This window comes from Labeo rohita, chromosome 1 (genome assembly GCF_022985175.1).
Source record: "Labeo rohita strain BAU-BD-2019 chromosome 1, IGBB_LRoh.1.0, whole genome shotgun sequence".
Taxonomy (NCBI): domain Eukaryota; kingdom Metazoa; phylum Chordata; class Actinopteri; order Cypriniformes; family Cyprinidae; genus Labeo; species Labeo rohita.
This window is the reverse complement of record NC_066869.1, coordinates 36,087,536-36,105,257: the sequence shown is the minus strand read 5'-3', so window position 1 is coordinate 36,105,257 and position 17,722 is coordinate 36,087,536. Positions and strand designations below refer to the sequence as shown.

Below are 17,722 nucleotides of genomic sequence, written 5' to 3'. Positions count from 1 at the left end.
CTACAAAACGAGACTGATTTCAAGCAACTTTTGACCTTTTTGAGGCTTGAAAGTTCTTAGCGGCCAATAACTAACAACTAACATCAACTAACCATTTTTTTTTCAACTTTTTTCCTCACAGCAATAGGAGATTTTTGCATTTTTAACATTTCTTGAACATTTCTCATTAGATTCTTCCAAGAACAAATGATCTTATATAACTTTATAAATTCTGTTATATACACTACCAGTCAAAAGTTTTAAACAATAAGATATGTAATGTTTTTTAAAGAAAAAAAAAAAAAAAACAAGCTCACCAAGCCTGCATTTATTTGATCCAACATACAGCAAAAGCAGTAATATTGTGAAATATTTTTACTATTTAAAACAACTGATTTCTATTTAACTATATATTAAAAAGCTATTTATTAATGGGATCAAACCTAAATTTTCAGCATCAATTACTCCAGTCTTCAGTGTCACATGATCCTTTAGAAATCATTCTAATATGCTGGTTTTCTGTTCAAGAAACATTTATTATTATTATTATTATTATTATTATTATTATCAATATTTAAAACAGTTGAGTAATTTTTTTTAGGATTATTTAATGAATAGAAAGATCCAAAGATCAGCATTTATCTGAAATAAAAAGCGTTTGTAACATTATACACTATACCATTCAAAAGCTTAAAGTCATTAATACTTATATTTAGAAAGAATGCTTTAAATTGATCAAAAGTGATGATAAAGACATTTATAATGTTACAAAAGATTTAAAAAATGCTGATTTTCTGAACTTTCAATTTATCAAAGAAAAACAATTCTACTCAGCTGTTTTCATAATAACAATAATAACAAATGTTTTTAAGCAGCAAATCAGAATATTAGAATGATTTCTGAAGGATCATGTGACCGGAGTAATGGTGCTAAAGATTCAGCTTTGAAATCATAGGAATAAATTACAAATAAACTTACAAATAAAAAATGTAAAATAGTTTTAAAATTCTACTGTTTTTGCTGTACTTTGGATCAAATAAATGCAGGCTTGGTCAGCAGGAGAGAATTCTTTAAAAACATTAAAAATTTCATTGTTCAAAATATTCTGCCTGGTAGTGTAAACATTTTTGAACATTGAAAATAATAAGAAATGTTTCTTGAGAATCAGCATATTGTTAATCAGACTGGAGTAATGGCTGCTGAAAATTCAGCTTTGCCATCACATGAATTACATTTTCAAATATATAAAAATAAAAAGTTTATTTTAAAATTTAAATTACATTGCGACTTTCAAAAACTTTCAAGGTTCATTAGTTAACATTGGTTAACTACTTTAGTTAACATGAACTAAGAATGAGCATACTTCTACAGCATTTATTATTCTTAGTTAATGTTCAATTCAGCATTTATTAATGCATTATTAAAATCAAAAGTTGTGCTTGTTAACATGTAAATTAACAAGAACTAATACAACTGTATTTAACATGAACAAAGCTTTATAAATACTGTAATAAATGTATTATTCATTGTGTGTTTATGTTAGTTAATACATAAACTAACATTAACTAATGGAACCTTATTGTAAAGTAGGGACGCCACAATACAGTTGGTCCACGGTTCAATATGTACCTCGGCTTTTAACCACGGTTTTCGGTTTGGTCCGGTTTGGTCTTGTTTTTTTTGTGCAACCACTTAACAAAATGCTCCCGTAAAGCTCTGTACACTGGTTTAGTATATCTCTGCTTAATTTTTCTTTTGAGAGAGGTATTATTTTATTGATTTTAACTCAAAATAGGATGGATTTCATTCATACTGGACGCCAAAGGGCGCCCTCGTGCAGAAAATCCACATATGCGTCAAAGAAGTATCGCTGATGACGTTCCAGCTTCTCTAATGTAGATAAAGGCATGGCTATTGCTGTTACTAAATAAAAACAAGATATAACGTTAAACTTTTTGAATGATGAAAAGGACAATAAACACTCGTCTGCAATAATATATGGTTTATCTGTGTTCGTCAAGCCATCTTGTGTATTTTCATAAGCCATTGCTAATCGACATACATAGAATATGAGTATAGAATTTATTGTCTGCCTCATTCTGTGATAAGAATCCACATCAGATCACATAAGGAAGTTATTTCAAACACTCGGCTGATGTTGTGAATTAAAAACAAGTTATAATGTTTTTATAACATTTGTTTTTATAACTTTTGTTGGACAATGGGTTTAGAAAAGCTTATCATTGCATGTCATTAGAAGGGAAGATGCTCTGCGTGTGTTGCTTTTTTTTTTTTAAATATAAGTAAGGAAGCATTTCCTCATTTCAGCACGTGAAATCACGGGTACACATACAGCTAATTCCGAGAGAAATAAAACAAGTAAGTTATTTAAATGCAAAATGGAAAAACCGCAATTCACAAGCGTGTATTGAACTGTGGATGTCGTACCGAACGGTTCGATATTATATTGAGAATTGTGACATCCCTATTGTAAAATGTTACCCATTTTTTAAAAATCTTACAAACCCCAGACTTTTAAACAGTATATTGTATGTCTGACATATTGTACTTGTACCTTCTCTGTGTATGACAGACAGGAAAAAGCAAGTTGAGAGATGCTGGTACATTTATAAGGACCACCAGAGTCAATTTCTCAACACTGTAACAGTGTGTAAATATCAGAGAGGCTGGACTCAAACTGCTAAAACAGCAAAATCTATTACATTAACACACCCACAAACACACTGGGCTCTAATGCACTGATAAGAGCTTTCATCACCCATATGCTTGTGTTCGGACTGCTTGATTGAGCTGGAACAGATCTTTGGGACTCTCTCCAATCTTTCCATCTAACTTAAACGTAATTGCTTTTCCCACTTTAACATCTCTGTGTTTTATTGTATGGCACACGTTTAACGAAACGCATGCTGTTGCTGAAACTGCACACACACTCGACAGGCAAAGAACAATTGTATTGCACACATGTGGTCTTGATTTAACATTTTAATCTACTCCATCTCTGAAAATTCAATTCCAGTGCAAACATACTAAACTGCCTGTCCCAATAGCACGCTTGTAGAATTTATGAAACTCTATTCATGTGCTCTGTCCTTCCTCTTCGCTTTTCTGCCACCCACCTTCCCTCCCCTTTCTTCTCATTGAGAGTAACTTGCCCTGTCAGTATATTATTGTGGTGGTTTGTGAAAGGAGCAGTTAGTTCTATAGCATGTTGTCAACTTGCTGTATTGCAGAGCCAAATCAGACTGTAACACTCTGACATGCTTCATAGCTCCATGGATCTATACTCATCAGGATTCAGGGCTCTGGATCTCTGATCTGAGACCTGTCATGCTTGCAGCGAGGAGGCCAGCAGTTAGCCCACAGGTGTCCAAACAACTGACCCAAAACCTGTTTTGGTGCATCTTTTAAATAAAAAATAAGCCTGAGATTTGGGCTCACAAGCACCTGCTGCAAAACATCTGTCTTTAGATTGATTCAGAACGCTTTTAAAAAGCTAGAGATGATGATGACAGCTAAATTGCATGTAAAAACAAAACTGATCTGAGTTAGGCCTGCCAACGTTTGTTCTTTTGTATTGTGAAGAGAAAGTGACACATCTCTAATTCACTAGAAAGAACAAAGAAAGACATGTCGTAGTGGGCTGGTGCTTTAACAAAAGAAAGTACTCTAATTTGTTTGTCTGAACTTCAAAAACAAGGCACAAGCATTCATAAAAACCAAATAAAGGGTGCATTAATTCCTGCTGTTTTATAAGAGTTATGAATTATGAAACTCATTTTCCTAATCAGCATCAGTTTTTTCAGTAAAATATCCAACAGCCTAAAATAATTGAATTTACTAAAATTGCATGCACGATAAAAAACTGTTTATTTGTCAAATTGCCTTTTCTTTTTTCAAACATAAATCTAACAAAAATCTAGTTAAGGTTTATGCTTTGATCTTAACAAGAGAAATTACATTATATATTATTAAATTACATTTTATATATTACAAAATTATAGGTCCTACTTCCAAATTTATCTTGATTAAAAGACCGGGAAGAGATATAAATAATATAAAAAAGAAAAAGAAAAAAAGATTTATTTAAAAAAAACGTTTCCTTTAGTGAAACATTAAAGGAGATATTATTCAGAATGGCCAAAAAGAAAGTCTGGGTTTGAACATTACATTAGTGTGAATACATTATATCAGAGCTTTCGTTTCAGGGTGAGCTATCACTTTAAATGAAATCTTCAGATAGCCATAGAGCCTTTAACCAGAAATGAGGGACAGAGACAGCAAAAGCTATTTAAAAAATTGATTCAAAACTGCGGTTGGGGACATCTAGTCAAAATTTGTGTGTGTGTACCACTAATAGATTTGGCTGTGGTGAATGCACTATGGGGTATTTCATCTGAGTCCCAGTGTGTCATCATTAATTCTTTTGGAGTGTGTGTGTGTTTCATTGATTTGCTATGCTAGCTGTTGCTTGTATTTTGGCAGTCTCTTGCAGACAAGTCTCACTGCTTTTCACAACACTACCTGTGTCAACCAGTGGCAGACTGCGAATCTATACAGCCTCCTGCAAAGCATGTGATGGGTCTTGTCAACAATCACTGATGTTATGTATGTTAAGTAAGTTTGTTATTGACAGCTTAGCCTGCTAGCATAGCACTAATGGGTTAAGAAAAGTTCTTTTGATTAGCTCGATCAAAATATTATAACACGCTACATTTTTAATAAGGCATTGAGGAAGGATCTTGTAAGACACTGCCTGTGGATGAAATCAAATATTAAACTATTACACATTCTAATATTAATATTCTGTGGTATTAACCTTTCAAGTGTGATTGTTTCCTGTGATTTTGATCCCAGGGAAAATTCTTTTTTTTGTCATGCATGTACGATTTCTGTGTGGTGTAATGATGTGTCCTCTGTGTGTTGAGTCGTACCATGATGTCGTTATGTATGAATCCCTTGCGGTGACGTGCAGGTTTGAGATGTGGGTATTCCTCAGTACTGGTCACTTGTATCCCCCAAGCTTTCTTCCAAGCCTCATACAGCTGAATATGAACTGGATATACACCAGAATGATGAGGGGCCACGGCATATCCCAGATCTACTGGAATACCATGCTCCTGTAATGAGAAATACACATACAAATAAATATATAAATACATAAATACATAGCATTTTATTATATATATATAAATATAGTTGATGTCCTGCACATACACAAGCATATTACAAACTTTCATAAACACGTAAGTAATCGAGTACTGAAGTGGATGACTTACAGCTTCAACATACACTATACTGCCAAAAGTATTCACTCACCCATAATCGGAATCAGGTGTTCCAATCACTTCCATGGCCACAGGTGTATAAAATCAAGCACCTAGGCATGCAGACTGCTTTTACAAACATTTGTGAAAGAATGGGTCGCTCTCAGGAGCTCAGTGAATTCCGGCGTGGAACTGTGATAGGATGCCACCTGTGCAACAAGTCCAGTCGTGAAATTTCCTCGCTCCTAAATATTCCACAGTCAGCTGTCAGCTGTATTATGAGAACGTGGAAGCATTTGGGAACGAAGCCACGAAGTGGTAGGCCATGTAAACTGACGGAGCGGGGTCATAGTGCGAAGAGGTCGCCAACTTTCTGCAGAGTCAATCACTACAGACCTCCAAACTTCATGTGGCCTTCAGATTAGCTCAAGAACAGTGCGCAGAGAGCTTCATGGAATGGGTTTCCATGGCCGAGCAGCTGCATCCAAGCCATACATCACCAAGTGCAATGCAAAGTGTCGGATGCAGTGGTGTAAAGCACGCCGCCACTGGACTTTACAGCAGTGGAGACACGTTCTCTGGAGTGATGAATCGCGCTTCTCCATTTGGCAATCGGATGAACGAGTCTGGGTTTGGCGGTTGCCAGGAGAACGGTTCTTGTCTGACTACATTGTGCCAAGTCTAAAGTTTGGTGGAGAGGGGATTATGGTGTGGGGTTGTTTTTCAGGAGCTGGTCTTGGCCCCTTAATATCAGCGAAAGGAACTCTGAATGTTTCAGCATACCAAGACATTTTGGACAATTCCATGCTCCCAACTTTGTGGGAACAGTTTGGAGCTGGCCCCTATCCTCTTCCAACATGACTGTGCACCAGTGCACAAAGCAAGGTCCATAAAGACATGGATGACAGAGTCTGGTGTGGATGAACTTGACTGGCCTGCACAGAGTCCTGACCTCAACTCGACGGAACACCTTTGAGATGAATTAGAGCAGAGACTGAGAGCCAGGCCTTCTGGATTAGGAATGGGTTGTCACTTAAGTTCATATGCGAGTCAAGGCAGGTGAGCGAATACTTTTGGCAATATAGTGTATTTAACACCAATCAAAATTCAGAAAAGATCCCAACTTCTTTCAGTGATCATTTTGAAGGACATTAGGGACTTTTCCAGGACATCTTCAATTTAATTAAGCCGGGAATAATAGACAAGGATCACTTCCTAAAGACAGAGTTTATGGCCATGACTTAACTATAAAACCAGCTCTTTAATATGAGGTCTTTAATAAAAAAGGAACCAGTTTCAACACTACAGCAAAAAATTTTTTTACATGATTACGTATTATTCACACAATACCAATAAATTATTCATAATTTTTTTATTCTCTCTAATTCCTCTTTTTAATCTTTTAAATGTTCCTGTCTAAAATAGCCTACCACTTATATATATTCAAAAAGTCTTCCGGTTTTGTGTACATTCACAAAAAGACAAGTCATTAGTCAGGTGGCGACCCAGAATTTGACCACTGGATTTCAGGTTTAAGAAATGTTTCAATATTGCATCAACTACTGATGAACACTAATGAACACTCTGTAGGTTATTTAACCATGTATTTCTATGTCTTTAGAAGGCTTTTGTCTTTCAAACATATTAGAATGCACAAATTCGCAACCTTTTTTTCTCATTTGATCCTCTTTCATCTAATACATTTACTTGAAGTACCCCTGAGATTTTAAAATAAATATTTCATTAATTAAGCACCACATTCGCTTGTTCGTGTTTTTTTAGTAAGTGTTTTATTTTGATTGATTTGATGACTTTTTTTAATTTAACATTTTTATGTTTTAATTGATTATTAACTTTTCATTAAACTCATAAACCCCAGGAACACAAAACCAGTCATAAAGGTCAATTTTTTGAAACAGAGATTTATTCATCATCTAAAATAAATCATCTGAATACATACACATCATCTGAATAAATACGCTTTCCATTGATGTATGGTTAATTAGGAAAGGACAATACTTGGCAGAGATATAAAAAGATTTGAAAATATGAAATCTAAGGGTGCAAAAAATAAATAAATAAGTAAATAATATGAAAATTGCCTTTAAAGTTGTCCAAATTAAGTTACTGAAGCATATTACTTATCAAAAAATAAGTTTTGATATATTTACGGTAGGGAATTTACAAAATATCTTCATGGAACATGAAGATATTTACTTAAAATTCTAATGATTTTTAACATAAAAGAAAAATGTATATACATTGTATTGTTGCCTATTGCTGCAAATATACCCATGCTACTTACGATTGGTTTTGTGGTCCAGGGTCACATATAATGTTTAATGCACTTAATGTCATTAATAACAATGAATGGAATATATTTGTATTTGTAAAATGATAGTCTGATTATATTATCTGAAATGTGTACTGTAATAGATTATAACTAGCTAAAATGTTTATCATGTAATTTGGAATCAGTTACAGATTTCAATTTTACAGATTACTCTGTATATACAGTGCTGCTTGAAAGTTTGTGAACCCTTTAGAATGTTCTATATTTCTGCATAAATATAACGCAAAACATCATCAGATTTTCACACAAGTCCTTAAAGTTGACAAAGAGAATTCAGTCAAACAAACAAGACAAAAATATATACTTTGTCATTTATTGAGAAAAATGATCCAGTGTTAAATATTTGCGAGGTGCAAAAGTATGTGAACCTTTGCTTTCAGTATCTGTTGTGACCCCTTTTTTAAAGCAATAACTGCAGGTAACGTTTTTTGTAACTGCTGTTCAGTCCTGCACAACGACTTGCAGGAATTTTAGCCCATTCTTTAGTACAGAAACACTTGAACCCTGTGATGTTGGTGGGTTTCCTCCTAAGAACTGCTTACTTCAGGTCCTTCCACAACATTTTAATTGCATAAGGTCCGGACTTTGACTCGGCCATTTCGAAACCTTACCTTTGTTCTTGTTGAGCCATTTTTTGGTAGAATGATTTGTGCGCTTGGGGTCATCGTTTTGCTGCATGACCCACTTTCTCTTTAGATTTTAGTTCATGGACAGTTCATGATTTTAGTTCATGGAAATTTGCTGGTATAATTCAGAACTGATTGTTCCATCAATTATGGCAAGTCGTCTTGACCCAGACGCAGCAAAACAGGCCCAAACCATGATACTACCACCACCATGTTTCACAGATGGGATAAGGTTCTTCTTATGCTGAAATGAAGTGTTTTTCTTTCTCCAAACATCACACTTTAGTTAAACAAAAAATCCAAAAATTATATTTTAGTCTCATTCGTCCACAAAACATTTCTCTAATAGCCTTCTGACTTGTCCACATGATCTTTATCAAACTGCAGACAGGCAGCAGCAACTTTTTGAGAGTTGTGGCTTTCTCCTTGCAACCTTGGCATGCACACCATGGTTGTTCACTGTTCTCCTGAAGATGGACCCATGAACTTTAACATTAACCAATGTGAGAAAGGCCTTTAGTTGCTCAGAAGTTATCCTGGTGTTCTTTGCAACCTTGGAAACTATTATACATCACGCTTTGGAGTGATCTTTGTTGGTCGACCACTTCTGGGGAGGGTAACTGTGGTCTAGAATTTCCTCCATTTGTACACAATCTGTCTGACTGTGGATTTGTGAAGCCCAAACCCTTTAGAGATGGTTTTGTAACCTTTTCCAGCCTGATGAGCAACAACAACTCTTTTTCTGAGGTCCTCAGAGATCTCCTTTGTTTGTGCCATGATTCACTTTCACAAACATGATCAGACTTTATTAGATCCCTGTTCTTTAAATAAAACAGGGGATAAACTGACACCTAATTGTCATCCTATTGACTGAAAACACTTCTGAGCTGACAGACTCTAATTTCACCTTCAAATTAACTGCTAATCCTAGAGATTCACATACTTTCACAACTCACAAATATTTAACGCTGGATAATTTTTCATAATAAATAAATGAGAAAGTATATATTTTCATCTCATTTGTTTAATTGGGTACTTTTTGTCAGTTTTCAAAACTTGTGTGAAAATCTAATGAACTTTTTGGTCATATTTATGCAGAAATATAGAAAATTCTAAAGGGTTCACAAACTTTCAAGCAGCACTGTATATATTGACATCCTGTCAATTGTTGCTTGTCATGATTGTGGCTGGATATGGCTGGAAAAACAAACAAACAAACAAAAAAAACCAACAACTCAGAATTACATTGAAAGAAAGCTTGTTGCATATCATAACTAGTTAGAACACAATGTGATGCATATATGTATATAAAACCTTAGTACTCAGTTAGTACTGGGTTAATTTATCTGCTGAGTGCTTGAGTAGACAAAATTACCAAAAATCTTATTTCCCAGACACAGACGCACACATTTTTATAGCTATTGCGCTCATTTACACTTATCTTCAGAGTTACACAGAGCTACCTCACAGCTATTGATTCGTGACTTTATGATTTTTATGAAAAATCCATTTTCATTTTTAAATTTCTCTAGGCTAACTAATTAAAATCAGATAGGTGAGATAGCAGACATCTAAAGAACAGCTGAGTCGATAACTGTATTTTGAGGTGAATTCGCAGATTTAACTTCCATATCATGAGGATCCAGTAATCCTTAGAATTTCCCTCAAGAGAATGTGCACATACACGCACACACACAACCGCCCACATTCTCCATCCTCTCATGTACACTCGTCTGTTAGCTTAGCTGCACAGCTCTCTGATTTAATCAAACCCCCAAACCAATAAAGGCAAATCAAAGCTGTCTTCTCTAGATTATCAAACTTCTGCTCGTGGCCCATTAAAATTCTCTGTCAGCTCCACTCTCACAGTCTCTGCCCTCTGAGCTGACAGACACTAGTCTGTTTAACTCTGCGCCCAGAGTCAAGCGCACGCTAACTGCATGACCTTGGTCACTAGGAGATTTTTCTGGGAAATATTTGAAGTGCTGTTGATAGTCATTGACTATGAACAGATCCTTATGGCAGCTCTAGGAGAGGAAAATGTATTAAAGTTAGCTGTCTATTTTCTAAATGCGTGTTGATCTTATTGTGAATGATTCATCTATGCATGTTTCTTTTTTTTAAGATCACATTAAGCCTGCCTACATCCAATCAGTAACCAATGAACTGAATCAAGACCCCGTCCTACATTTTTCTTTTAAATAATCAGTTTTACTCGGATGTGCGTCACAAAGTGGAAAAAAAGGATGTGTTGCTACTCCTGTTATATCTAGACTTTAAAAGCGATACGACTCTCTCTCTCACACACACACACATATTTGTTTTTCTATAATGGTGTAGACTTTCCACTGGCATCTATTTTTTTATACTGAGCTAATGATATTTTCTATTTCCTAACCATCACATAAACCTCTAAATCACATAGATTTTAATTAAGACATTATTTAGTATATTTACTGAGCTTTTTTCCTTGCACGCACTGTTGGCTGCCCCCCCAAAATGTTGATGATTTCAGGTTTTACTATCCTTATGGGGACATTTGGACTGCATAATGTAGGCAAAACCTGACCACCACAAACACAGAGGAATAAACACCAGTATTGGGGGTGCTGCTTTAAAACTGTAGCATGCTGTGACTCCTTTTTTATTTAACTCACTTGAACAAATGAACAAAGTGAATCACTAAAGTGAATCTGACTCTAAAGCTAATGTTTTAGATCTGCAGCAAACAATGTGATATAAAAACTACTGCTGAAAAATGTAGTTAAAATAGTAATTTTGCGCAAAACAGTTAAACACAAAAATACCCACCGTAAAACATAGGCTAATTTGATTTCTAATATTTCTATTTCTCAGATGGCTAAACACATATTAAAAGCCTTTTTTTAAGTTCACTGTAATATGAAGGACTCTGTTTAGATGGAATGATTGAAAATGATCATGTTGGGAAAAATAAACAACAAAGATAATAATGATATGGATAAACCAATCAGTAGCTTTATGAAACAGACTATTGTTTTCAAAAGAGCTTTGTTAAATCTTAATTTTAGTCACATTTTAATGCAAACTGCATTTGCATAAAAAACTATTAGCCTAACTGCTCAAGCCGTAGCGCATGACTCAAATTATAATTTAGCTGGCGGTTATGTTTTCAGACAGAGACCGTGCTTGTTTGTGACTTCCAGCAGGGGCACTTTACGCTCTGTAGTTTATCACTCACTCTGCCGTTCACATCACACGCCTGTATTTCTAATATTTAAATAGCAAAGTGACAGTGATGCTAATACACAACCTGACAGTGCAGATGAAGTCTAGATAGACAGCTAGTGAGTACACAACCATCTACAATACACTGATGTATACATATATAAACATAATTTCAAATATTTTTTTTCTGTAACTCATCATTGGAGGAGTAGTTCACTCTAAAATGAAAATTTGCTAAAAATGTATTCACCCTTAAGGCCATCCAAGATACAGTAGATGTGTTTCTTTCTTCTTTAGGACAGATTTGGGTAAACTTAGCATTACATTACATGCTCGAAGCACACAGCTTTTCGCTTCACAAGACATTCATTTATGTACTGGAGTTGTGTGGATTTAGTGTTAATTTTGTCAGCCATTTTTAATTTAGTCTTAATCTGAGGGCCAAATTAGCGTTAGAGCGCAATTCTGTAAAAGTGCAGATGGAAGGGGAAAATTCTGTGTGTTATTTACTAACAATGCGCACGTTAAAGTACACAGACGCAGCCAGATCATTTTCATAATAACCAACGCAATCTACCAAGAGCAACGCAAAATTACCACCTGCTTTACATGCTTTTTTTGGCCGTTAAAAACGACGCGAAGACCAGTAATTTTATATGCGCAAAAGTTAGTAAATCGCATTGGGTGATTCATTTCAGAACTCTCCTCCCATAAATTTGGCGTCTGAAAGGAAACTCCTACAAATGCGTATTCAATAAGGTCAGGCGCAAAAATAACTGTGTCCACGCCTTTTCAGCACTAATTTTTCACTACGTGTCTTTAGTAAATCCCTACAGTACTATTTTAACACCAAAAGCGGTTTGGGCAGGTGCAAGCTGTTAGTAAATCTGGCCCATAGTAGTAAGTTAGTAAGTAATGTTTTATTTATATAGCGTCTTTCAAAAACCCAAGGACACTTTACATAAAGTTGATAGATAACATGAACAAAATACAAATGTACATAAACATAAATATACAATCACAAGATCAAACAAATAAAGCAGACAAGATCATAGTCTTTTCAGTTAGTCTTCGTCTTAGTCCTGGTGTTAAATGAACTTTTTAGTTATATATTATATATTTATATTTACTCAACCCTGTCCTGTATTTTGATTAGTCAAGTTTTAAATGATTAACTGTCTGAGCATTTTAGTCTAGTTTTAGTCAATGAAAACTTTTCATCACATTTTTATCATTCTGTATAATAGTTAAACTTTTTTTTTAGATTTTTAGAATTTTTTGATTTTTTTTTTTGCTTATAAATTAGAACAGATTATAATCAAAATGATTGTAGTCATTTAAGAAATGTATTTTTTACATTTCTGGTATTGCACAAATCCACAGAATGTGGTTTATTTGATCTCATCTAGTGTATTTGTTATAAACTATTTAATATATAAATTTATATCAAAGACTTAGATATGCAGTCTCTCTGACTACATTATGAACACTTGCACAAAAAAAAAATAAAAAAAAAAATAAAAAAATGAAATTCTTAATAGTAATTCCAATAATTTCAAATTGCAATAATGTTTCTCTATTAAAACAACAGCGGCTGAGTAAGTGCATTTTTGTTCAGCAACCATAATTGCAAACAATATAGATCTCATGACAGAACACAGACTGGCTGAATGACACTTTCATTTTTTCAAGCTGAACATCTCACATGGAGATCAAAAACCTAAACTTCAGCTTACTTTTTGGTGTTTTTTCAGATCATCGTCCGCACTTCCGTTATGAAGAGGGAGCGCGTGTGCATGGTTGCCAGATTGCAAAAAATAACCAAAACATCGGGCAGAAAATGTATTCTTCGACAAAAAAAAAGAAAAAATACATTTTGGTTTAGTTTTTATTTTTTTAAAATACATTTTAATCCTGTCTTTTACCGTCAACAATATGTTAATATAGTCAAAGTTATTGTTTACCTTATTGTTGTCTTGTCATCATCTTGTTTTAGTCATGGGAAAAAAAACTTTGTCAACTAGCATTTTTTGCCATACTCTTTGTTAACTAAATTAACAAAATTTTTGTCAGCTGTTGTACTCTTATTCTCATGACACCCATTCAATGCGGAGGATCCACTGGTGATCAAGTCATGTAATGCTAAATTTCTCCAAATCTGTTCCAATTAAAAAACAAACTCATCTACATCACAGATGGCCTGGGGGTCAGCAAAAATTTTCATGTTTGGGTGAACTATTCCTTTAATACAAAGTGTAATTCTGAGAGCAAAAATAAACAAACTACACAAGTGCACGATTGCCACTGCACAAAACAATGGATGGGTAGTTTACTTGCGTGACAATTTACTTGTTCAGTGGGTCGTGCAGATATCCTCTCCAATGGTTCAGCCGCAGTGTTTGGCTTCCAAACAGCTCAAAACTAAATAAAACAGGCTGTGACAATGAGGAACGCCAATGATTACCCCATTGTGTGCCAGCAGAAAGCTAGATTCCTTTCTTTTGAAATTCTCTTGGAAATCGGAATGTTTTTGTCATATTTTAGTAGGGCATTTCTCATTTTTTATATACTGTATATCTTGTCCATTTTATAGACAGGGAAAGTCAGACAGGGAACGATAAGGAGCAGAAGAGTGAAAGGGATCAGGAAATGGAATGAGCCGGATTTGCACTTGGGTCGCTTGCATCAATTTACAGTATGCGTATCACTCTGAAATACATGAAGGGTAAATACATGTGTCAGAGTATTACATTCTGCTAGAAAAGTGTCTTTGAGTGTGACATGAGAGTGGTGCTTCACAGAAAAAGAGGGACAAATAAATGCAGGAGTGTTGCCGAGAGATAACTAAATGAGAGCACACACAGGCTCAAACTCACACTCTCCCCCGTTCATGTGTAGGTTTCAATGATTCTGTCAAAATCATAAGAGGCACTTCTCTATTTGAGGAACAACTGAAGTCTCAAAGCACCTGTGAAACACGCATAATTAGTGTTCATTTTCTCACTGTAAATGACACGACTCGCTGCTGAGCTAATGGTTCCTTAGGTGAATGAGAATTTCACTGGATATGATAATACCTGGATGATGGTTTTGTTCAGTGATTGTGTATGGGTAAGTTAGCGGCATAGTTTTTCTCACCAAAGCGAAGTCTTTGTTCAGGATCATTTGTTCCATCAGAGAAGATTCATTGTGGAAAAGATGAGGCTGCATGTGACTCCACATATGAGGAAACCACCAGAACTCATCAACATATTTCAACAACAGATCATCTCCATCATCTTCCTCCTGCGTACCTACACAAACAAACATTAGCTCATTAGTGTACTGGGTATTTCTTTCGGGCCTGTGGAATGGTAAAAAATAAACATTCTTAAATTTCTAAAACATCTCAGTGAAGCAATAAGTAAAAGCAGTGTTATTAACTACCCAGCCAACTTTAAATTATGAAAAATAAGCAGTTTTCTCTGCTCTCAAATGTGAGGGTGTGTCCGCTGTCTGCGCTGAAACCACGCCCACTTGCAGAAAAGCTCCCGCCTCTCTCAACTGACCTATCTGTAAGCCCCACCCCCCCTAGTTACTTTTGCTCCCTCGGACAAACAAACGGAGTTGCTCACTGTCTCACAATGACAGCTGGCAGTGTGACAACCTTGTCCCACAATGTTTTTGCGCAATTCTGGACACAGAAGGGCTACTATTCAAGTGGGAATTAAATATTTCATATATAAATTATTTAAAAATAAATACAGTGGGTAACTCGAAGCGAGGGTTTACAAATCAAAATGCGTCTGTCGTCACGATCGCAGATGACAACATGCACGATTAACACTGTTCATGTATCGCAGGGTATGATTAAATTAATGTACATTTAACCAGTTTAATATGGAAAGGCACTGAAATGTGGACCTACACTGTACATGATGTGAGAACAGTTCACTATTTTGGTTTGTAATAGCATGGGCTTACTAACTTTACCATTAGCTAGTTTTAGCCAGAGATACCTTGCTGAAGCACAAGATGACATTAACGTTCTGCTTGAGTAGATTGTAACTTGAGTGTATGACATCCAGAAAATGAACGTTTTCGTCTTCATTTGGGATTAGAGTTGAATGCTCACGGACATTTTGCTCGGGTTTAGGAAATGTAATAAAATTAATTCTATCACCCATCCTCTCAGGATACCTGGAATCAGTGTTACAAGTACAACAGGCAGATCGTTTTTCCATTTTTGAATCATAAACACAATCAAACTGATACAAGCTTCAGATCTTCCAGTGTTTCTCTATGGTGCTGAAACCTAAAGATGTGAGTTTTGCCCCCCGTGCAACTGATACTCGACTGCATTGGCTCATCTGCATTCGAGGGGAGGGGCTTACCGATACTGCGAAAAGCTGAATGGATGACCATAGCTCATTAGCAAACTGACAATGTCTAACGGCTTCATGGAAGAATGAATGTCATTTCCACTGCAGTATCACTTTCACTTCTGTTGTTTAAACAATGATGAGGGAAATATCATTTTTGGACTAAAACAGATGACTCTTTTGTTTTGCTAAAGCATAGTTAGCATTTTATGTATTTAACCTGGTCTCAGAACAAAAACATACCCGGGGGAACTTTTTCACGAGACGTGAAATACATACCAGTAAGTACATATCACTGTAGTTTCCAGAAGAAATAAAGACCATAGGTGGTAAAACAGCGAGCACTCTTAATTGTTTTCGTACACAGTTATTATAGCTCCATATGTTTTGATTTCTGGTGTTCTGACACATAATGCTACCTGTCAGATTATGCCACCAACACTGTATTTTTAATACAGTAGGGGTAGGTGTACACAACAGGGTAGCAAAAATGGACACAACACTGACGTAACAAGCTTGCTCGGTTGCCCAGGTGGCATGGAATTAGAACTGAATGTGGAAGCCTTGGGTAAGAATCCTGTGAAAAACATGACTTGCGCTAAAAGAATTTTCAGTAAAAAAAAATTTCAGGTCACATTCGCTTTTGTTCATATACATATCGGGTAGGTTTAGGTATAGTGCAGATGGTACATTATTTTAAAATATCAAATAAAATACATTTTCTACCTATTAGATTGTGTTTTATTAACGTCTACACCTACCCCAACCCCTTACAATAATAAAAAAACAGTAGTTATTGGACAGTTCATCTATATACCATCTAGCCTTTACCATAAATCGTACCATATGTACGTTGATCTTTTCTGAGGGAAAAAAAACGAATGCTATTTTAGCACCATTCAGTGGAAATTTCTGTTAAAAACTGCAGTGATATGTACTTATTGGTATGTATTTTGCATCTTGCGAAAAAGTTCCCCCAGGTACTATTTTGTCATGAGACCCGGTTGTATCCTAAATACAATTAAGTATTTTTACTTTTTACATAATTTGACAAAATTAAATTTGATTGGATAGATACATTGATACATTCATCTCAAGAATGCCCTTTACTAACAATGTTAACGATGTTAACAATGATACACACACACACACACAGACACACACATATAAAGTTTGAAAGTATTTTTAAAGATTGAAGGTCTGGGTCTGCATCAAACTTTAAGTATTTTAAGAAAACATCTTAAACATACATATTTAATTACTTGAACATTTTCATTACATAATATAAAATAATCAAGAACTAAAATAAAATAAAATATAAACACACAAAAAATTACTTAATCAGCTTCAGCTAGTTGCCAAGGCAACATTTCTAATTTTTAATTCAGTTTGCTGTAAGTTTCAGTACTAAAATAATAAAACATAAGCCAAAACTAAAAACTGTACCGTCTACACATATTAACCCTTTAACTGCCATTCCCATTTTTGAACATAGACATAAAAATGCATTATCCAGAGTACTTGATGTACATTTTCCGTAATGCAATATCAGTTTTGAACTGATATATAATTTCTTATGATATCTAAAGTGTGATAGGGAAAAAGGAAACGAAGAAAGTCTTTTGTGACAAAGGTCAGAACTCAAGTTATGATGTAGATTTTTTAAGATGCACCCTTGACATATATTAATCTATTACTTTTCCTACATAATTTGTAACACAAAAATATGGTAAAATATCTATTTATGACTCCTAGACCTTTCCAACAATGTATAGTTTGTCATGATTAGATTAGAATTTATTTGTAATGTGGTGAAGTAATATTCACACGTCCCACAGAGCGGATGGTGACAGTTAAAGGGTTAAACTCTATACACACAAAAAGAGCTAGAGAACTATACACAAAAAACCA

General features: G+C 35.0%; 1 protein-coding gene across 1 annotated transcript in view; it reads right to left on the bottom strand.

Moving 5' to 3' along the window:
* ndst3 (N-deacetylase/N-sulfotransferase (heparan glucosaminyl) 3) overlaps positions 1–17,722 on the bottom strand; it is an 81,727-nt gene that overhangs the window by 37,307 nt on the left and 26,698 nt on the right. Inside the window, exons 4-5 of the mRNA XM_051108314.1 lie at positions 14,589–14,743; positions 4,932–5,117 (exon numbers count right to left, since the gene is read on the bottom strand). Coding sequence (XP_050964271.1) covers positions 4,932–5,117; positions 14,589–14,743 — 341 coding nt within the window. The remainder of the gene's footprint in view (positions 1–4,931; positions 5,118–14,588; positions 14,744–17,722) is intronic.